Here is a 23,494-nt window from a genome sequence, read left to right as displayed (position 1 = left end):
CAGGCGGTCAGCCACTTGGTGAGGTTGCTGGCTGCTTCGTTGGGGTCCGTTGTGCTGGCGGGAGTGTTCTGGCTGAGGGAGGCGGTGAGCTGCTCGGCAGTGATCTTGCTCCAGCTCCGGCGGGGGGCCTGTTGCGGGTGGTGGTGGGTCGTAGTTCTTCTGAAGCTGAAGTGGAAGCAGCTGTGGTCGGTCCAGTGGAGTCCAGTGGCGTGGCTGAAGGAGATGTGCTTGCTGGATGAGAAGACGGGGTCAAGCGTGTGGCAGGTGTAGTGGGTGGGGGTGTTCACCAGTTGCTTGAGTCCGAGTTTGGCGAGGTTGTCCAGCAGGGCGGTGGTGTTCTTGTCGTTGTTGTTCTCCAGGTGGAAGTTGAGGTCCCCTAGGAGGATGTAGTCAGCGGAGGGGAGGGCGTACGGGCTGATGAAGTCTGCGATGTCTTCGCTGAATGCGTGGTCCCGGGGGTCTGTAGATGAGGGTGCCTCGGAGGGTGGTCTTGGGGTCAGTGTTTATCGGCGGCGGTGAAGGTTTCGTCGGAGTTAGTCGAGATGCGGATGGTGTTCTTGTGTATGATGGCGATGCCTCCTCCCGTCTGGTTGATGCGGTCCTTCCGGGTGATCTTGTATCCGTCCGGGATGGCTGTGGCGATGTCGGGCGCTGAGGAGGCGTTCATCCAGGTTTCGGTGAGGAAGGCGACGTCAGGTGCTGTCGCGTCGAGTAGGTCCCAGAGTTCCACGGCGTGCCTGTGGACGGAGCGGGTGTTGAGCAGGATGCACTTCAGGTGGTTGCTGCTGGTGCTCGACTTGGTGGTGCAGGTCCGGTAGCAGGTGAATCGGCAGGCTTGGCAGGCGTAGGGTCCGTGGGTGCGTCTCGGGGTGGCTCAGTAGCAGGCAGGGTTCTGGCCAGCATTGAGTGCGTAGAGAGTGGCGGCGGCGTAGGTCCGTCGGGTAGTCTTGCATCGGCGGGGGCCAGGGGTTCCGGCACTGGGCACGGTCCAAGCGCGGACGGGCGCAGACGGGCTTGCCTTTGGCGCACAATCGGCGCTCCCGCTGCGCGTTTGCGCGGTCGCCATTTATGGCTAAGTGGGAGGGAGGAGCAGCTGGGAGGCGGGAGGACACGAAAAAGGGGAGTGGCCGCGAGGACGACGGTGGAAACCGGAGAGCGGGGCAGACACAACAATCACCTAAAATCACAACAGTTATGCACAAAAACAATTACAAAATGCAGAGATAACAGAAAGGAACTAGAACACAGCTGGGGGACAGTGCGAGGCAGGCAGAGGGCAAAACGAGTCTGCGAGCAGCAGCAGGGCACACGAGGGGGCTCACACAACTGGGGCGGTGCGGTGTGGGGGTGTCCTGAGAACAGGTCACACTCACCTGCGCCGCGCGGTCGCCATTTATGGACAAGTGGGAGGGAGGAGCAGCTGGGAGGCGGGAGCGGGGAGGACACGAAAAAGGGGCGTGGCCGCGAGGACGACGGCGGAAACCGGAGAGCGGGGCAGACACAACAATCACCTAAAATCACAACAGTTATGCACAAAAACAATTACAAAATGCAGAGATAACAGAAAGGAACTAGAACACAGCTGGGGGACAGTGCGAGGCAGGCAGAGGGCAAAACGAGTCTGCGAGCAGCAGCAGGGCACACGAGGGGGCTCACACAGCTGGGGCGGTGCGGTGTGGGGGTGTCCTGAGAACAGGTCACACTCACCTGCGCCGCGCGGTCGCCATTTATGGACAAGTGGGAGGGAGGAGCAGCTGGGAGGCGGGAGCGGGGAGGACACGAAAAAGGGGCGTGGCCGCGAGGACGACGGCGGAAACCGGAGAGCGGGGCAGACACAACAATCACCTAAAATCACAACAGTTATGCACAAAAACAATTACAAAATGCAGAGATAACAGAAAGGAACTAGAACACAGCTGGGGGACAGTGCGAGGCAGGCAGAGGGCAAAACGAGTCTGCGAGCAGCAGCAGGACACACGAGGGGGCTCACACAGCTGGGGGCCGTGCGGCGCGGGGGTGTCCTGAGAACAGGTCACACTCACCTGCGCCGCGCGGTCGCCATTTATGGACATGTGGGAGGGAGGAGCAGCTGGGAGGCGGGAGCGGGGAGGACACGAAAAAGGGGCGTGGCCGCGAGGACGACGGCAGAAACCGGAGCGCGGGGCAGACACAACAATCACCTAAAATCACAACAGTTATGCACAAAAACAATTACAAAATGCAGAGATAACAGAAAGGAACTAGAACACAGCTGGGGGACAGTGCGAGGCAGGCAGAGGGCAAAACGAGTCTGCGAGCAGCAGCAGGGCACACGAGGGGGCTCACACAGCTGGGGGCCGTGCGGCGCGGGGGTGCCCTGAGAACATGACCTCACATATTGCATCATTCATGACATGTTAAATGAAATCAGTAATGACATCACTGATGAGATCTCAAATGACATAATTGAGGATATTTATGTAGTGAACATTTTCATGTCAGTAAATATGGAAGGAAAAGCACAGGCTAAATTCGATTCATTTGCATGCTGTGTTTCAGAAAGGCACACTTTGAAATTGATGATGGTGGACATAAGTGGTTTCACCACTGACAACATATATTCCTAGCAGAGTAAAAAGAAAAAAACATTTATTCACCCTCAAAAGTACACCTATTACATTGGCCCAGGGAAAAATCTTTCAATTGTGAGAAACTTAACATTTACAAAAGAATTGCAGAACTACTTCTGAGAACATTTTAACTGGGTATATGGGTATAGGAAGATTTGCCCCTTTTTACCAAGAGGCTAAACAGAGCCCCAAAGCCATCCAGGATCTCTGTAATGATGGATGTTCCATATTGGGGTTTTCTGAGATAAAGGAGGATATTTGTCATACAAAGGCACCAATTGCAGCTCCCTTGGAAGGAAGATGCCCCAATCATTGCCTGATTGTTGCAGGCATGTCACAAGTGGCTTCATCACAAGTGCGAAGAGAAGCGAAAACAAGGGGTCTGTCTAGTGCAAACGGTACTAAAATGCATCTGCCCAATCTAAAGCTTACTAGAAGGTATACATAGAGGAGCCATTGCATCTGTATCATACAGGGCCCAAAGCAGAACCTTCAGAGGACCTCGAAAAGATAGATCCAATTCAGCCTGTAAAACGGCTTCTTGAGGTCAAGGACAAAGGCAGCTGCTTGTGGATATTTTTGCTGGCCCATCTCCATCACCCTGAACAATTTTCTGATGTTTTTGGAGGACCTTCTCCCTGGGACAAAGCTGCTTTGGTCAGGATGGATCAGGAGAAGGACAGTTTGGATGCCAGGTCCAGCAGTAACTTCCTGAGAATTCTAAAATCCTTATTTAAAATAGCAGATGATCTGTAAGAGGTTGGAGAAGTGGGGTCCTGATGCGGTTTCAATATTGAGACTAACACAGGATTCCCAGAGTCGCCTCGGAGAGCAAAAATGGGAAGATGTGTCATATCAGCTGATAAAAGCCAGAAATGCAGGCACCCTCAGTTAACGGCCTCAGAATGAGAGCTTGCATATATGCCTCCCAATCAATGCAGTGCAGCTTCTTCAAAAGGGCAGCTTCTTTTTTATGAAGACTGAGTGAGTGCAGGCCTTCGAGTCTGAGATGGAGCACCTTCCAGTTTCCAAATAGGCTCATTCCAATCAAATTAAACCCATTTGCACACAGACACCCAAATGCAGTTTCCTCTAATCACTACCTGCATTGGTGTTGAGGAAATCTGTTAGCTGAGAGGCCAGAGCATCTCTTAACACTACGTCCTCCAGTATGATCGTACGAAAGGTCAGGCGGGGATCAGTGAGAATGGTCTGCCCCACAGGAGACAACACTATGGGGCTGTGATCCAAGATGTCACAATACAAATAGCCTGATGAGGCGATGTGGGGACAGACCGTGGTCGTAATGATTATTCTGTATAAGTGAACAAACATGTTGTGCATCAGAGAATAAAACGAATATATTGAAGATGCATGATTGGGAAAGCTCCAGACATCAGTCAGGTTCCAATGCCCAAGCCATTGTTTGAAAACCTAGGCATTGAGAGCTGTCTGCACCCAGGGAAGTGGAGGATGAGACCTATTTATGGTAATGCCCAGAGCACTATAAAAGTCCCCACCCAGAACATCAAGAAAAGCCTGTTGGTCGACGTGCATGGCGTAAATACTACCTGTGACCAGGGGGTCTCCATCCAATGCCCCTTCAAGCAGAACATACCTGCCTTCAACATTGACCACAGACCTATTAACTGCGAAGTGAATTCCTGAATTAATCCACATTAGTGCCCCCCTGATGTAGGTGGAGTAGTTTGTACAGTAAGCCTGACCTTGCCTGCGTTTCTGCAATCTAGACCCTTCTTAACTGGTTGTTTGGGACTCCTGAATGAGCGCTATATGAATCTGATAGTGTTTAGTCAGATTTTACATGCCCTTAAAATTCCAAGAGGCAATATTGTGTTAGTTTATGTGAGTTCTGGGGGACAGAGTGGGTTAAATGACCCCCCAGTCCATCGCACACATCCTACCATATCATCCCCGTCTCCTGTCAAGAAGAAAAATTATGTCAGAGCGCGGCAACAGCTTGTTTCAGACATACAATTCAAAGAAAGAGAGATAACAAAACATACAACAATAACCAGCAAGAGCTGGTCGCAACTGGGCGGCATGTCAAAGCAAGGGGAGAACGTTGCAACACATTCTACGGGGGTTAGCAAGACACTTATTCTGATGTACTCCTGTGACTTATAAGCACCTTGCCTTCGATGTGAATCACATCCAATGCGATGTGGGCTACCAGGAAATTGAATAGCAATAGGTGAAGCTACACAAGGATAACTTGAGGTCAAGCACCCAACAGTGTGGAGAGCAAAGCGGGTTGCAGACATAGAGGGCTAGGGGACCTGCCCTCAGGAATGAGGAAAGAGAGAACCTAAAATGGAACACAGCCCACCATGAGGTGAAGCCCACCAGCCTGGAGAGGTACGGAATCACAGGGGCACAAGAGCCACAGTCGGTCAGGAGAACGGTGGTCACAGGATGTCATCCACAGTTCTGGGAGTCAGAAGTGGGGGAGTACATTCAAGATCCCAAAGTACTGATGAAGTTGCAGGGGAGTCCTTCCCTTCTGAGGACTCTGCCGACGAGGAAAGAAAACCTCCCCAGAATACGGAAGGAGGCAGCAGTAAGTAAGGCGGATTATTGTGCGTTCCATATTTGCTCCTGAGAAGGAGGTCCAACATATGCCCATGACCGACGTCACAAATCTCTTGGTTGGCAACGTCCTTTTCTGTCCTAGTACTTAGTCCACTCAGAGGGTCCACCAGGTTATGAGGAGGACCCCTGACCCTCGGCCAAGTCCCAAGCCGCAGCTAGGTGGTCAAATGTATGTGTCTTTTTTTTCACAGTGGCCTGGAGCCGGACTGGGATCAGCAAAGAATAATTGATACCAAGTTAATGGAGTTTCTTTTTAACTCCCAGAAATTACACTCGCTATCATTGCATAGCCATGGTATAGTATGGGAAGAGCATGATACGATGGTCCTCCCTCTTAAGCATCACGGCTGGTCTGTCAGCTCGCATAATGGCTTCTCATAAAAGTAGAGGACTCTGGCTACCATGGGAAGTGTGGTGGCACCTGGAGGGGATTTGTGAACAGGTTCCCTATGAAAAAAAAGGCAGGCAGACAATGGGCTGGGGTAAACTACCTCAACCATGATTCAAAGAGACAATCCGCGTCGAACATCTCTGCCTTCTCTGGCATACCCACCACATGGTTATTGTTGGGTCTGGATCGGATCTCTGCGTCCTTCGCTCTGCCCTCCAAAATGTGCATTCTTTCTGTAAGGTCTTTAAGGTGTTAAGACACATCATCTGTCAGGAATTGGTATTCTGAGATGGTTTTGTTTGACTGCGAAACCCTGTCTGTGAGCTTGCGGTAGTCCTCACATAGCAGATTAAAGTTGGCTTTAATAGCATCTATCTTTGCCTCTGCCAACATTCTGGATGTCTCAATGGCAAGCAAAAGTATGGTCCAATTTGCCTTCCTCAGGCATTCTTAGGAAGGGGATCCACAGCCTCTCTCCAGTCCTGAGATGGGTGGACATCCAGACTGGAATGTTTAGTGCAGCCCATGTTGAGGAGTCCAACAGGTGGGACCAAGCCAACCCGCGGCAGAAGAGGGGTCTAATATAGACCAGTGATGACTATATGTATTTCTCACGTTTTTGTTGAATCTATATTGATGCCGTGTGTGAAGTGCTGTATTATAAATTCCCTTTACTCTGTCTTGCAGAGATTGTACTGAGATGTATATAATTGGACAATGTTTTTTCTCAACTGACAAAATAAAGGTTTTCCTACTATTATTACTGTATTTCTCAAACAGATTGTGGCATGAATATATGGCATGAATGTATTTTTTTTTATTTTCACTATACCACTTTTTTGTAAACATTCATTTGCAAAACCTATAGGCCTGGCCTTGGAACGTTGGTGTGATTTTTAAAATTGTTTTTTTTGCAAGCACATGCCAATTAAAAATAAAAACCTGCTGCCACCTGAACGTGGTAGCTGCATGCTTGTAATAAAAATGTTAAATAGCGGAAATAATATTCAAATATAACTTTAGTAGAACATTAATACTGACACCTACCTGGCCAGGTAGAGGTACTTAAAACAGGCCTAGACCCCAGTTTAAGTGTTTCATTCACAGCAGATGAAAATATGCCTCTTACTGGCACATATATATGTACTATTGGTTTTGAATTACTGTACCCTGAAGACATTGTTTAAACATATAAGTAAGACAAAAAAGACTAAAGTATAGAAAGAAAACAACATCAGCAAAGTGAAGGTTTGATTACTATCCCTGGCATTGAAATACCTTTATTTTTATGTGAGGTGTACACGAGATCAGGTAAAATGGTCTCTTGCAGTGCAAGAGAATCAATGGCTGACCCATTACCCCATGCTGTGGTGAGCGGGAGCTCAACAGTTGAACAGACCAATGGATGAAGAGGGTGACTTAAATCACACGTATACATGTGTGTATTTTTTAAGTTTATTTTTCTTTCAACATGAGGCTGGTGAGACAGCTAAATCTGCCTCCAGGCAATATCTATAAATTATGCACTGGGTATTTTTGGATGCTTTTGGCCAATACAACAGTAATGTGTGTATATCCTTAGACATTGTCTTAAGTGTGAAGAGATATGCAGTGCAAGTATGGTTCCCTAAGATGCCATTCAATATTTAAATATGGGGTCGGATGTAGGGTCCCCCTGCTGTAGTCTGACGCCCACTTCATGTCACTACGCCTCGCCTTTTGTTTTTAGTTGTTATTTATGGTAAACGTATGTATCCTGATTCCCTTAGGAGTATCCGGAGCTTCTGTAATGGGCTGGGGACCATGGGTCGGTTGACGACTTTAACACTGTGTGAGCCTTTTTGATTTTAGCGGCCGGCCCTGGTGGTTGTAGGCCCATGCTTGTATCCTTTTTTCTGTTCAATAAAAACCTTTTAAAAAAAAAAAAAAAAAAAAATATTTAAATATGGCCAGGGCTGGACAGGCCTTTAGTTCCACCGGCATTTCCTCGGGGTGATGGTGCCCTGGGAGGCCGGTTCTAAAAGCCCAGGGCTATTCTTAGTGCCTGTCACTTTCCCTAACTCCCAGAGTTAATATCAGCTGGCATGGGGAGGCTTCAGGAGTGACCGAAAGAGAGGGTGGGAGCTGGAAGGTAGAAGGTAGGGAGTAAGAGATCACAGAAATAAAGAAAAGGAGAGAGAGAATTGATGGATGGAGAAAGAGAGAGAGAAAGAGAGTGAGAAAGAAAGAAAGATATAGTGTGAAGAAACGAAGGGAGCTGGCTGGTTTGAGCACTTTTGTCGGGGCTGCTTTTGGTCCCCCAGTCCCGCCCTGAAAAATGACATGATGTACATTACATGAACATCTAAGAACACTTTTCACAATGTTTTGACCTCTTGATTTTATTACATCTTTTGGGAAAGGCATTCAGGTCATGTTTGTAGAGATTATAGGCTCATTATGTCCAAGAAATGACCCATCACTTTTAGTTCCACACCAGACTGCTGACTTGGCTTGTGACATGGTTCACTGTGACAACTTTAACTTTCACTGTTGGTTGTATCACAGATGATAGTCATGCCCAGAAACTATTGACTGGGAGAAGTTATGGCCTTTCATGGAAAGTGTTAGCTGCTTAGTGAAAGAAGATCAAAACTCTTTTGAAGTCCTGAGAATGTACATCATTTGTTTATATAAGAATTGTCTTTTAATAAAGGACAGAACTGCCCCTAAATCCATTAGAAATAAAGGCTAAGGATGCCCTTTGGGGTCTTTCAAAATGCCATGTGTGTGTTGCTCATGCAGTCCCACAGTTGATGTTCATAGTCTAGCATTTGTGGGGATGGCGGGTAGAGGGGAGGGGTTATGGCTAGTCCCGGGATACCCAAAATCCTAGGACAGGATGAACTACTCATACCTGTCTGATTTATAATGAGACCACTATGCCATCAACCTAACACATGTTGAATAGTGCATCAAATAGTGCACAGCCTGAAGCACAGCGCTCATTGAACTCGTGATACATCACCCTGTGACCCTCTGCAGTGCATCATTAGTGCTTCCATGCTGCACACCCTACAGTACTTCCTGCTGAACTCTATTCTGTGCCTGTACCTGCCCCAGGTGCTCCTCAGCTTGTGCCCTCTGCGCATGAACCTGCCCCTCCTTGTGCAGAAGTATGACTGTGGGACTAATAAGATTGATGCCTATATTTCTGTTGGACTATGTTACAATGTGTCTATATGTGTTGGGCTGTGTGCAAATATGCCAGTATAATGTGTGCATTTTTCAAAAACTATAAAAAACCTGAATCTATTCGTTTTCTCAACAACTTGTTTGAATGTACCACTGATTACAATTTGTAGAAAAGTGATAGAAGGAGTCAAGGCATTATAATTAACAATCTCTCACTTTGGCTTCTCTTATTCAAAACTCCTAAAGTGCCTAAAAGAAAAATACAGAACACACCTCCGCCCCAATCCAGGGCAGTAACTCCAGCGAAGAAACAAGAACTGCCATACCGGCCCGAGTGGAAACATCCATCGAGGGTTCAACACCATCAGCCTGTCAAGGTAGAAGCTAGCATGTTAACTTGAGTAGCATTTTGGAAATCTACTAACTTTAACAACTTATGTATTTAATGCATTGTACTATCACATATATTGTTTTCAGCTAGTCCAATAAAATGTTTTAACTCCTGCAGCATTGAATTTGAGACCCAATGCAGGTTGGGACAAATCATCCTGTCTTCATTTCTTCAACATTGGTAAAACCATCATTAACAAATAACCTATTTTGAGGGATTCTTCTGAAAGCATTACGTCCAACCGCCTCTAAAATAATTTCCACAGTGCTCAAAATTGGTTATTTCATGTTCACAATGAGCTATGCAGATTTTCAATGATCTTCAACATAATCTACTATCATGGATATTAGGTCCTGATTGAGACAATAAAAATGCAAAACCTAATTAGAAATATGTATTAAATTTGAATAAACAAAATGACAAAAATTCAGTAAGGGGAGGTGAACATATGAATTTTTTTTTAAAGTGGGAATAGCACCAAGAAAAACAAAGCACCAATGATAGTCAGTGGCCGTGGCAGACCGAGACCTAGGCACAATTTGAGGCTGACCATAATGGAGCATGGGTCACATACACCAACCAGGTTCATCCTGGTCAAAGATTTTACCTTCTGACTTACGCCTTTAAGTCCCAATCTGCCTTTGGAATACATTTTCAAAGCCCCAGGACCTCTGTAGAAGCACTCGGAGATTCGCAGGTTGTTAGGTAGAAGCCAACTGCAGGGTCCAGTCCAAGGTCAATTGTCACTAGTCCGCTGCACAGTTGAAAGAAAAGGACTTGTATCACTTGTTGCATCCCTGTAGCTTAACCAGGAGGTCAGCCTTATGATCTTCTGAGTCTACTTCTTTGTCCTGGGTTCAAGACGGAGCAGGTCTAGTCTTGCACTGCTCCTCTCAGGTCACAGGCAACAGGTCCAGTCCTCTTCTGTTCTTTCTCAGGCCCGGTGTGTTTTGAAGTGTATGCCTGAAGGTGCCACATATATGCCTGGTGAACTAGGGCGTCGAAATAACTCCCAGGCATCCCAGCCAATGGAGTAAAAGTTCCCAGAGCCAACTCTACTCATCACTTTGTGCATTTTCAAGCTGGAGAAAGCCTTCGGCCACCAAAAACATGGCTTTGAGAGCTGGGGTTGTGCGTGGGGAGTGTGCTATCCCACAACTAACACCAAAGCTTGAAGCAGCCACTGTATCCTCAATAAACCTAGAAACAGAATTCTGATTTTCCAGCAACCAGCCTATGGAGACACAAGAAGTGTCTTGGCATTTTGTTCTGTGCCTTGTAAGTGCTCCATCTGTGATATATGTAAACCCGGCAGACCTGAAAAGCATGTTTTGACACACTAGCAGGATTTGACACTGCAATGTTAAAAAAGGATGCTCACAACCCACACTCTGCATATTCCATGAGTTTCAGAAGAGTCATCTCTGCCCATTCAAGTCAGCCTATTGTTTGCTCCTGGGAGGCCCTTCACACCTTTTTCACATTATTAAAATGCTAATTAGTGGCTGGGAGAAGTTTGAGAGCATATGCAAATTAGCCTCCAGGAACTTCAAGGAGAAAAAGTAGCATTCTAAAGGCTACTTTTCCTTAATATTTATTAAAAATCTGACTTCACCATAGTATTGGATTTATAATAACTATTAGTATAGTCGTTTAATTATTTTTCTAGTCATTCCCGAGATACAGTATTAATTATTATTTTAATCTGTACTTTGATTTTCTGTATGGGTCAGCTAGCCTTCCTACAGTGAAAATAGCTTTTAGGTGCCAGTCACTGTAAGGACATGTTAAAATTGCATTTCTACATGTCCTACTTTTAAATAGTATCCATCTTTGCTTGTGGACTTCAAGACCTACATAGGGGTGACATTTGAGGGGTCAGATTTAACATTTTACATGGCTACAGTCCGGCTACAGAGGGTAGGCCTGAAGCCATGCTTGCCGTATTACTGTAGGGAATGGCACAATAGGTGCTGCTGTCCTCAAGTGACATTTAACTGTCAGGGCTGGGTACACCTTGTACGATATACCAGGGACTTCTAGGGAAATTAAATAGACCAATTAGGAATTGTTGGACCTGGCTGTCTCTGTAGGGTCACCCCCAAACATTTTGCCTACTTACCGCCAGTTTTTGCTGAAATTCATTTTTGTGGGCCTAAGGACTCTGTGGACTTTACCGCTGCTAACAAGTGCTAAAGTGCTTGTACTCACTCCGCTAAACATATGTCGCGGTTACGCGAACACCGGCCAGGAACTACATTGCCCAGAACACCCTGGGGCTGGCGACCAGAACTCGCGTCAGCCAGGGTCGCATATCTCGCAGCTATAAAAGACCGCCTCCCCCTAGAGGAGGCGCTTGACAATCTCGCCCCAGTTCCAGTATTGTTTCCGAGACCTTCGTACTACGAGCGCCGTGTGCGCGCTACACCTTGGACTTCGCGGAGACCTCGAAACCGGAGAAACACCCCTCGCGCCAACATCAGCAGGAGCCGTGAGAGAGAACTACGGCGTCCCGCTAGATTCACCGGAACAACAGGAACCGGAGTAAGTATTTACTAAAGCCCCTAATTTCGGAGACAGCTCCCGCGGTGACGGAACCGCGGAGGAGCTATCCGACCTGGCAGAGCTCTAAGGTTCCAAGAGACCAGAGCACGACTGCCGTGTGAGCACACCCGATAATAACAGCGAAAGGAGAAGGGAATTCTCTCCTCAAGACCCGAGTGCTCTGCTGTGACGCAACAGGAGAGAGCACACAATTTTCTTGAGTTACGCCAGGACGTTGGGAGGGAAGGTAGACAAGACGCAGGATTGTAGGGGGTCAGCGAGCCCTCCCTTGTCTCCCTTCAGACAGTCACTCCACATCCACTATTTTCACCGCGCAGAACACAGAGTCAGAACTTACCCTTTCCACAGAAGACTCTGTACGTTGTATGCGGAACCACAACCAACTACCCAGCACTCCCAGAGGACGATTACCGGATACCAGTGATAGATCCCCCCTCCTTGAAACTGTGAGTTCTAGATAGTGGGGCAGGGGGTGGGGATTCATGATAAATGGTAGTGGCTTATGTATCCTCTGTTTTCTTGTCCGTAGTCTCCGACGCAAGAACCCTCCTAGAACTTCTACCTCACCCACCTACTGGACAGTAGGTTGCACTGCAATTCCTCCGGTGGTCATCTTTGGTTCCCTCCCCCTTCTCCCAATCGTTTTCTCTCCCTACTCTGGTGGCCTTTCTGAGGGGAGCGTGAGCGAAGGGGAGAAGAGGGGGGATTCTCATCGCAAGCATCGTTCCTGCTGGCTGGCTAAGGTTAGTGGGTAGGGAATCCTGCTGACACGCTGACGCTTCCGCGACAGATTGTCAAGCCCAAGATAGTACCCCAGCCCGGACGATGGACACCAATGTAGTACTAGCCACGCTTCTTGATAGTCTCAACGCGTTACAGGTAGAGGTGCAAGCCTCCCGCGCAGAAAACCGAGACCTGAAAAATGAAGTCGGCACCCTCCGTAGGGAAGTAGCGGGCTTATCCCGACAGGGCAAACCCGAATCCAGAAGAGCGGGGGGTTACATAAGAGACTGGACTCTCCCTCCTCCTAGTATGGCGCATCGACCGGACCCCCAAACAGGGGTCTTTTCCGCCCCAGGCCCTACTACGGGCACAGACTCTGTTCCTACAGTACATGTGTTGCAAAACACTGGGATACCATTGGCTCCCCCTGAGAGGTTCTATGGAGAGCCCAAAAAGTTTGAGACCTTCCTCAACCAATGCAGGTTGCATTTTCTATGTAAGCCATTGGTATTTCAAGACGAGGCTGCAAAAACCGCGTTCATGATGTCCTACATGGGAGGGAACGCGGCCAGTTGGACTATCCCCTTAATGGAAAGGGACGACCCTGTGCTTCATAACTTCTCCAACTTCTGCGTTGAATTAAGGAAGTTGTTTGACAGAAAATCGCACATGCTTACCTTGGATAAAGAACTTATGACCCTTAAGCAAGGATCTCAGGATCTCCTTACATATATCACTTCCTTCAATCGTTTGGTGGTGGAGACTGATTGGCCTCAAGAGAAGCGCACCTCCCTTTTTTACCAAGGGTTGAGAGGAGAGTTGAAGGACGTTCTTGCCCAAGTGGTACAACTCCCTCCCACTTGCGAAGAATTCATCACGCTCACAGTGCAGTTGGAGCATCGTCTTCTTGAAAGAAAGGGAGATAGAAGCAAAGGGGACCCTCGCATGGCTTATGTAAGACCTCGCCAAACCCTTGAGGAATCATCGAAATCCACAGATCCCACGGAACCGATGCAGATTGGAGGAGTCAAGGGGCCGTTAACAAACGATGAAAGGGAAAGAAGAAGAAAGATGAGACTATGCCTCTATTGTGGTAAGAGCGGGCATTTTATACGGGAATGCCGAGCCCGGACCCGACTACCAGAGAAAACCAACCTCCCAAGACTGCATGTCTCCACGGTGCACCAGGACGAGAACTCGGAAAACTAGCACACCCGCGTCAGGAGGAGATCCCTGAACCGGGTGAGAAACAAACAGTGATCTCCCACGCCGTTGCCAACACCATCCAACCGCCGTGGCCCACATAAATGTAGGGATTACGCTTTGGATAAAACCAGACATCCCCGTGGACATATCCGCGATGTTGGATTCAGGGGCAACCGGAAATTACATGGACTTAAACTATGCCCATACCATAGGGGTCCCCCAAGAGATGAAGAAACGTCCAGAAGAAGTCAAGGCCGTGGACGGCACCACCCTGTCCTCGGGGCCAGTCATAAGTCACACCTCTCCTCTGCTCATGAAAATGGGGAGTAACCACTACGAATACATACGGTTTGACCTCATTGATGCCCCGCACTTCCGGCTTATATTGGGTATGCCTTGGTTAATCTTGCACGATCCCATCATACATTGGGCGGCACGTACCGTTTCCTTGACTTCCACGTACTGCTTAGAACATTGCAACCACCAACCCCTATCACCGATAGGGGAAGAAAAGACACAAGCAAGCCTACTGGCCTCCGGGTGTGAAGAAATAAAGTTCTGTTGTTCCCTTACTTTACCTGAAGTCTATCACCCGTACCTACAAGTGTTCGACAAACAGAAAGCCACACGCCTCCCTCCGCATCGCACCTATGATTGTCGCATTGACCTGGTGCCTGGGGCCGAAATACCATGTAGTAGGGTGTACGCCCTCACAGAACCGGAAACAAAGTACCTACAAAAATATCTGGCGGACAACCTGGCCTCCGGATTCATCAGGCACTCATCTTCACCTGCTTCCTCCCCTCTTTTTTTTATACCTAAGAAGGATTGTGATGAGCTCCGGCCTTGCATAGACTTCCGTGCTATAAATCGAGTCACCATAAAAAACCGCTACCCCCTGCCCTTAATACCCGTGCTCTTGGACCAACTCAAGGGAGCAAGATGGTTCACAAAACTCGATTTAAGAGGAGCTTACCACCTGGTCCGTGTCAAACAGGGGGATGAGTGGAAAACCGCCTTCCGAACCAAGTTCGGTTTATATGAGTACATGGTGATGCCGTTTGGACTATGTAACGCCCCGGCAGCCTTCCAATATTTCATGGACGAGGTGCTTCGAGGGTTCCTGGAGACGTTTTGCGTGGTATATATCGATGATATCCTGGTATATTCCGCCACGCTAGAGGACCATGTACAGCACGTGACAGCGGTATTGGACAGGTTGCAACAGCATTCCTTATATGCCAAATTGGAGAAGTGTTTGTTTCACGCAGAAGAGGTGGCTTTTCTGGGGTACATAATTAACTCTCGTGGTTTTCAGATGGAGCAGGGAAAGGTCCAAGCAATCACGGAATGGAAGGCACCCCATAACGTCAAGACAGTACAAAGATTCCTTGGATTCGCTAATTATTACCGTCGATTCATCAAGGACTTTTCCAGACTAATCACCCCTCTTTCCACCTTGCTGAGAAAGAACACAACTTTTCGATGGGGATCCGAAGCAGAACAAGCATTCCAGGCCCTAAAAGACAGGTTCACACAAGCTCCCATCTTACGGCACCCGGATACACAACTCCCGTTTATCGTGGAGACGGATGCCTCACAATATGCCGTTGGAGGGGTTCTCTCTCAACGCCATCCCGCAACAGGACAACTCCATCCAGTGGCGTATTATTCCAAAAAACTATCCCCCTGTGAGGTCAATTATTCCGTCACTGATAAGGAGTTGTTGGCGATAAAAAGAGCTTGTGAGGAATGGAGACATTACCTTTTGGGCGCCCGACACACTGTCGAAATCTTCACAGACCATCGCAATCTCCTCTTCCTGAAAACGGCGAAGGCTCTAACGCCCCGACAGTTGCGCTGGACACTTTTTTTTGCTGAGTATGATTTCGTGATTAAGTACCGCCCTGGACCTCAGCATGGGAAGGCAGACGCGCTGTCTAGAGTGGGGGACACTGAGGAGAACGTGGAAGAGGAGGAGAAAGAACCTCCTTTGATCCTCCCAGAGAAGAAGGATCCCGGCAAAAGCATAGCTCAAATAAGTTCGCAAGATTTCCTAGAGGACCTGAGAGTAGCGGTGGCAGATATCAATACTCCGGAATGGATAGCTGAATGCCCAGAAAAAAGAACAGAGAAAGACAATCTCCTGTATCATGCCCAAGCATTGTACATTCCAGATCCTCTATTGCGAAACCAAGTGCTTGCGTGGGCGCACGATACTCCTTTAGGGGGTCATTTGGGTATTTACAAAACCATCTCCTGTTTAGAGAGATCCTACTGGTGGGATACGCTGAGAAAAGACACTCACGAGTATGTGAGCACCTGTTCCGTGTGTGCACAAAGTAAGGCGAGTCACACAAGACCTACGGGGTTCCTACGACCTATTCCTATTCCCCCGCGACCTTGGCACACCATTTCAATGGACTTCATCGTTGAAATGCCTCCCTGCGAGGGATATACAGTAATACTAGTATTGGTGGATCATCTAACAAAGATGGGGCATTTCGTTCCCTTGAAAAAACTCCCCACTTCTGCGGAACTAGCTCTTGTTTTTCTACAGCACATTGTCAGAGCACATGGAATTCCAAGCGTATTAATTACGGACAGGGGGTCCCAGTTCACATCCAAGTTTTGGAAAGCTCTCTGTACATCTCTCGCCATTGACGCACGAACATCTACGAGCTTCCATCCTCAAACCGATGGAAAAACAGAACGCTTAAACCAAACCCTTGAGCAATACTTGCGATGTTTTACCTTACAGAATCCCATCCACTGGTTTCCCTTATTATGGATGGCGGAATTCGCGTATAATAACGCGGAGCATTCCACGTTGGGCTGTTCCCCTTTCTTCTGCCTCTACGGACACCATCCCAACATGCTCCCTTTTGAATGGCCCGTGCAATCCAAACTTCCCAGTATCCAAGAACACCATGCGCACCTCCGAGCAGTATTGCTCGAAGCGAAAAACAGTTTAACTTCCGCTCAAGCAGCGCACAAAAAATGGGCCGACAGGAGAAGGGAGGAGGAACCAAGGTATCAAGTGGGGGACAAGGTATGGCTCTCTACACGCAATCTCCAGTTAAAAGGGGTTGATAAACTGAAGCCCCGGTACATAGGACCTTACAGCATAGAGAGAGTGGTAAACCCTGTGGCCATGAGACTGTCCCTTCCCATCTCTTGGCATATACACCCCGTGTTCCATGTGTCACTATTAAGACCCTGCCCTATCAGTACGAGACTCCCAGAGAAACCTCCACCCATTGAAGTCGATGGCCAGGAAGAATATGAGGTACAGGAAATACTGGACTCTCGATTAGTAAGAGGAAGGGTCCAATATTTAGTGGATTGGAAAGGGTTTGGAGTGGAGGACAGGACCTGGGAACCAGCGCAGAATCTCCATTGCCCCGACCTGGTGGACTCCTTCCATAGGTCACATCCGGGGAAGCCGGGGCGTCCGCCGGGACGGCGGTCCTTGAGAGGGGGCTCTGTCGCGGTTACGCGAACACCGGCCAGGAACTACATTGCCCAGAACACCCTGGGGCTGGCGACCAGAACTCGCGTCAGCCAGGGTCGCATATCTCGCAGCTATAAAAGACCGCCTCCCCCTAGAGGAGGCGCTTGACAATCTCGCCCCAGTTCCAGTATTGTTTCCGAGACCTTCGTACTACGAGCGCCGTGTGCGCGCTACACCTTGGACTTCGCGGAGACCTCGAAACCGGAGAAACACCCCTCGCGCCAACATCAGCAGGAGCCGTGAGAGAGAACTACGGCGTCCCGCTAGATTCACCGGAACAACAGGAACCGGAGTAAGTATTTACTAAAGCCCCTAATTTCGGAGACAGCTCCCGCGGTGACGGAACCGCGGAGGAGCTATCCGACCTGGCAGAGCTCTAAGGTTCCAAGAGACCAGAGCACGACTGCCGTGTGAGCACACCCGATAATAACAGCGAAAGGAGAAGGGAATTCTCTCCTCAAGACCCGAGTGCTCTGCTGTGACGCAACAGGAGAGAGCACACAATTTTCTTGAGTTACGCCAGGACGTTGGGAGGGAAGGTAGACAAGACGCAGGATTGTAGGGGGTCAGCGAGCCCTCCCTTGTCTCCCTTCAGACAGTCACTCCACATCCACTATTTTCACCGCGCAGAACACAGAGTCAGAACTTACCCTTTCCACAGAAGACTCTGTACGTTGTATGCGGAACCACAACCAACTACCCAGCACTCCCAGAGGACGATTACCGGATACCAGTGATAGATCCCCCCTCCTTGAAACTGTGAGTTCTAGATAGTGGGGCAGGGGGTGGGGATTCATGATAAATGGTAGTGGCTTATGTATCCTCTGTTTTCTTGTCCGTAGTCTCCGACGCAAGAACCCTCCTAGAACTTCTACCTCACCCACCTACTGGACAGTAGGTTGCACTGCAATTCCTCCGGTGGTCATCTTTGGTTCCCTCCCCCTTCTCCCAATCGTTTTCTCTCCCTACTCTGGTGGCCTTTCTGAGGGGAGCGTGAGCGAAGGGGAGAAGAGGGGGGATTCTCATCGCAAGCATCGTTCCTGCTGGCTGGCTAAGGTTAGTGGGTAGGGAATCCTGCTGACACGCTGACGCTTCCGCGACAACATAGTTAGATTGATATATACCTAATTGGCATATTTAATTTGCTTGTGAGTCCCTTATAGAGTGATATGCTATATACCCAGGGCCTATAAATTAAATGGAACTAGTGGGCCAGCAGCACCTAATGTGCCACCCACTTAAGAAGCACTTTATAACGTGTCCCAGGCCATGTCAAATTGGCATTTAAATCCCCTTGCCTTGTAATTAAAAGGTTGGATAAGTACTTTTAAGTTTACATATCCTGGTAGTGAAAGACTCCAAAATTAGTTTTTCACTACTGTGAGGCCTACCCTTCCTATAGGATAACATTGGAGACTCCTTATTACATTTAATAAGCTGTAATTCTTATTTGGGAGCAGGTAGATATGTCATGGTTTATACATAAGCAATTGTAATGATAAACCCTTTTTAATGGCAAGGTTGGATTTTTCATTACAATTTTGAAAATGCCACTTTTAGAAAGTTGAAGACACACAATCGATGGACGGAATGCAGAACAAATCAAAACATTCACCCCAAGTCAAGAGATCTGGGTTATATCCATCATTCTTTTGCTCACCATGCCACCCCAGTTTAGACCTGGCCATATGCAAATCAGTCTTGACCCTGTGCCTCATGGTAACAGTCCAGCCTGAACTGACACCAAGGGTTATTTGGCTAGCCTCTTGATCTCAAGCATCACAGACATAACAGAATTCCTACAACATTGCATCTGCACCTGTTCTCTGCCATGCCAAGTGATCCCACCCCAGTCCTGGACCCATGGAAATGGGCTTAAGGTGCTCTGCCAGCCTCTGTGGATCCAGCGGAAATATCGCATCTCCTCTGCTGCATGGCGCAAACCCAAGTGAAACCGACGCAACGAAGCTACTGCGTGGTTTGGACCCATCACAAAGACTCACATCGTAGCTCTTCAGAACCACCTCATCGCCCTGACTGTGAGGTGCATCATTGGTGCAGGCCCTTTCATCCCTTGTCAAAAGGCAACTTAGACAATGACGACGGACTACGCATCGCAGACTCGCAGCTCTTTGGAACTGACACATTGCCACGATTGTCTTCCGAATCCTTGATGCTGGACTTCGCCTCACAAGCCCCATTGACTGGATCCCCTTCGATGACACAGGCCCTCGTATCACAGCCTCGCAACACCTCAGAACTGACGCATCGCTTCTGCTGCGCAATGCTTCTTTGACACGGATCCTCGCAATGCTCCACAGACCAGAATTCAAGGTACTTTGCTCAGCGGGTTTAACTGAGCCCCTGTAGCCGGTCCATCTTGGTCGGCTACAAGCAGATATCCACAATTAACACTATGCCTTTTGGTGCTATTTTCTCTAAAAACTTTAAAATTCAATATCTCCAGTTCTACTAATTGGATTTTTGTCATTTTGGTGTCAAATAATTAATTAAAGCTACCCAGAGTTAAGCACAGGTTAATGTAGTGGATTTTTGTGGTTCACCCTGCATGGATTGTGGCTGTTGCTTGACAAGTGCTCACAGCCTACCAACAACTCAATTTCTCACAAGGATGTAACAATTCGACCCTGTTTAAAGAGGGTATCGGGGTTAAAGTGCACAAAGTTCTTTAGCCCACAAAAATATAGAGTCCAGCAAAAGGTAAGAAATAAGTGAAAAGGTGGATTTCCTACAATCACGAAGTGAACCCATCAACTGAAAGTCCTTCTCCATATAATACATATGGTAAAATAAAATATACTGGTGGATTCCCCTCTAGATTATTTTTTCTGAAGAAATTAGAGTTCTTCTGTTACATTTCATATCTAAATTGGTCACTTAATCTTTCTGCATGTGATATATACCCTCTATTTACCAGTATGCTGATAACATTGAATAAACTGGCATCCAATGTAATAGTTGGCACCACCCTCCATGGTCATTCTATCATTGGGCCATATATTTATGAATCAAAGCATTTCACTGTGACTTACAAAAAAACGGTTATTTTGTCACTGACAAAGGAAGTGAATAGTTTTATTGACAGGTTTCACTCTGTTTTTATATTTGTCAGGAGCACAATATCAGTGTTGATCCCCATTTTACATATCTTTAGGATAATCGAAGATTGCTGTTGGGGGCTCTGTTATGCCATATTTTAGATCCATCAGTAGTATTCACTGTCAGACATTATCTGTTTCATTTTGAAGGTGGCTTACTTGGCACCTCATCTACCTTCCTTCTCTCCTTTTGTCAAATAGGACTCCTGCGGTTTTCATACCATAACTCTCTCCTCTCATTAGTCTAGTTCTGCAAGGCTCACTATACCCAATGTTCCTTTGGTCCCTTTGATATCCCCGGGAGACCAAAAGAAATCCAGGTAAACCCAATGTCTCCAGGTAATGAGTTACATTTTCACCATATGCTGTTTGGAAAGGCGGGTGGTGAAGCTAGTGATTTACCCACTCACACTTTCCAAATGTTGCAGGGGTCCTTCTGCCCTTGGGCAAGCTAGAAGGGTATAATATCCACTCTCCCCTCCCTGGCACGACTGGTAATGGAATATATTTGCCACCACTCTCCATGTTTTTTTGTTTCTCCCTGGCATATAAAGAAGGCCTTGGGGCGTCATTCATTAAGTGGACAGGCCTGCCTACTGACTTATGAATAACACAATTGCGGCCTTCTCACCAGGCTTCTTTCAGTTTGCTTTTTTTTCCAATGTTTGTGAAAATTTGGAGGATACACCTCTGTGAGTGTACCGTCTGCATGCACGGCCAAGTTCTAGTGTACGGCCGAGTTAAAAAGTTAAAGTGTAAAGTTCAAATGTACGGCCAAGTTGTTCTAGTATATGGCTGAATTAAAATTAAAGTGTTATGTCGTGCCTAATTCCCTTACTGCCGTTGACATGCTGATGCAGCTAAAGTGTGATGCTGTGAATAATTCTTATATATCCAAGAAGGATACTTTTCTTTAGTAATGGTCTGCGGTAAATTACATGGTTTGATGTAAATAAAAGGCTACGCCGTGGACAACATACCCTGATTCTGAGAGTTCTTGGGCGTAGCTGGCGGTAAGGTGACAGAATTTGGGGAGGAGGGAATGTCACGTTGTGCGCATACTATGGCTTCAGTAGTGCCTTTTGCCACCAGCATAAAATATAGAAAAAATTACTTTCCATACTTTGAAGATGGCTGCCACATTGCATCATGCAACTCGCTGTTGTGTCATCACGTTGGGGCCCATCTTTAAAGTATAGAAAACTGTGTTTTCTATTCTTTTTAGAAGGCTGCAGCATTTCATCATCACAGTGTGTTATGCAACTTGTGCCCATCTTGAAATTATAAAAACAATGTTTTCTACACTTTTCCGATAACTGCTGTATTGCGTCGCAACTTTCTAATAAGCAACATGGTGGGTAACCTGAAAGTATAGAAACACGTCTCCTATACTTTCTGAATGGCCGGTCACTGATACTGGCATTACTAGCTCATGGTGAAAGCACCTAGCATTTGTAAAGCCAATAGCGGTGGCCAGTATAGGACAATTAGAAGGGTGGAAGAGGATGGTGACAAGACTGGGGTGCTAAGGGCAGAGTTGAGGGGGGAGAAACAGAGAAGCTGGGGAGGATATATTTAATAAACAGATCCCAAACAGATTGGGAAAGGCACCGGGGAAGCAACATACAAGGGGAAGTGCGGGTGGGAAAGAAAGCAACACAGAGAGTAAAGAGCGAGAGGGAAGTAAAGGGGAAAGCGGCACATGTAGGAGAGAGCAAGAGTAGGAAAACACTTACACGCCCAAGGAGTGTAAAAAGAAAAAGGAAATAGTGTTCCAATTTGCAGGCAACATCAGCAGTGAGACAGAAATGCTCCTTGGAGGAACAAACACATAATAACTGGGGAGGAAATCCCTCGAAGAGGAAACAACTGAGATAGACAACAAAGCTATCCAGTCGTGAGCAAGGGCCTGACTGAAAGGTCACTTGATATATCTATTGGAAAAAAAGGCCTGGCCAATAAACAGGTGAAGCTTTTTGTAGCTGAGACCTAAAAATTTGTAGATCTCCAAATGGAAACTTCCCTAGAACCTACAAATAAGCATTTACAATGCAATGGTCTCGGCATTGTTAAAGTTAGAGCTATTGGCATTGCTCATGACATTATTTTTGTTTATGTTTTTGTTTTTAAAATATTTAAAGAAACGGCATTGTTATTTACGCTGTCAATAGCTTAATCACTCTCAAATGCAGGTAATATGTATTCTTAACTAGGAGGCGGTGGGTCCCTTTTTAATGCGGGACACAATCGGGCACTCCTTATTTAACCAACAGTACTAAGCATGGTAGGTCGTTTTGGGTACACGGCTAATAAGCGAAACTTAACTATAAACCCCAAAATGCAAATTATGCTATTTGCAACGTCGGCTAAGTTCACAGGCGGACACTTGGCACTAAGCATGTTGTGATGGACAGCGTGTGACAAAGATAAGGCTGTATTCCCTGCAGCAGCAGCCAATAGCTGCAGTTGTGAAGATCACAGAGCAAACCACCACACATCTCAGTACCCCAGCATAGCTGCCAAGTGGGCCCGCGTCAGAAGTGTCAACTCCTACCAGCCCTGCTTTTTAGCCCACGTTTTTAGGTCCACGTTTATAATGTTACAGTGAAACTACAAGTCCCCGAATTCCACGTCCTGTTAGCTATAAAAAGCTAAGACTGGCTAAAGGTGTCGCACGTGCCAACTACGAGCAGGTTACCCAGAGTAAGAGAGAAGTGAACCGAAGGAATGACCGCAGAAGAGGTAAAACGCAGGCAGCAGCACGCCCACCAGTCTGTCTCACGAGGCTTGTTGCAGCACCACCGGGGCAGCACACGCGCCAGGCAGGACGGACTTACCCTGCTCGCCGAGTCTCCTGAAGGCGACGCTCCTCAAGGCGCCCGCCATGTTAGTGCAGTGGGAGTACATTCCCTTGGAGCTGGCAGAGCCCACCTTCTCCTCTCACGGTCTGGGACCAGCGGCCAGCGCGTTCCCCCTCTAGGACGGTGTGCTTCTGTTATTGCCACCACCGGTGGCGTCAGGGATAGGCGGAGGAGGAGGCAACCTTGATCCGCGACCCGCCCTCCAACGGACAGACCGACAGGCAGCAGCCCGCTCAGGCACACGCCATGCCTTGTTCACATGGCCGTGTACACGGCTGGCGCGCGTGTCATGTAGTGCACGACCTTCCGAGTTGTTGAAGATGGCCCT

The 23,494-nt window shown here is 47.6% G+C and overlaps 1 protein-coding gene across 1 annotated transcript in view; it reads left to right on the top strand.

Moving 5' to 3' along the window:
• The window catches only part of LOC146802199 (serine/threonine-protein kinase Nek5-like), a 383,120-nt gene that overhangs the window by 156,161 nt on the left and 203,465 nt on the right, over positions 1 to 23,494 (top strand). The window contains exon 11 of the mRNA XM_085621788.1: positions 9,034 to 9,164. Coding sequence (XP_085477914.1) covers positions 9,034 to 9,164 — 131 coding nt within the window. The remainder of the gene's footprint in view (positions 1 to 9,033; positions 9,165 to 23,494) is intronic.

The sequence above is a fragment of the Triturus cristatus genome, chromosome 8 (genome assembly GCF_964204655.1).
Source record: "Triturus cristatus chromosome 8, aTriCri1.1, whole genome shotgun sequence".
NCBI lineage: Eukaryota > Metazoa > Chordata > Amphibia > Caudata > Salamandridae > Triturus > Triturus cristatus.
This window is presented reverse-complemented; position numbering and strand designations above follow the sequence as displayed.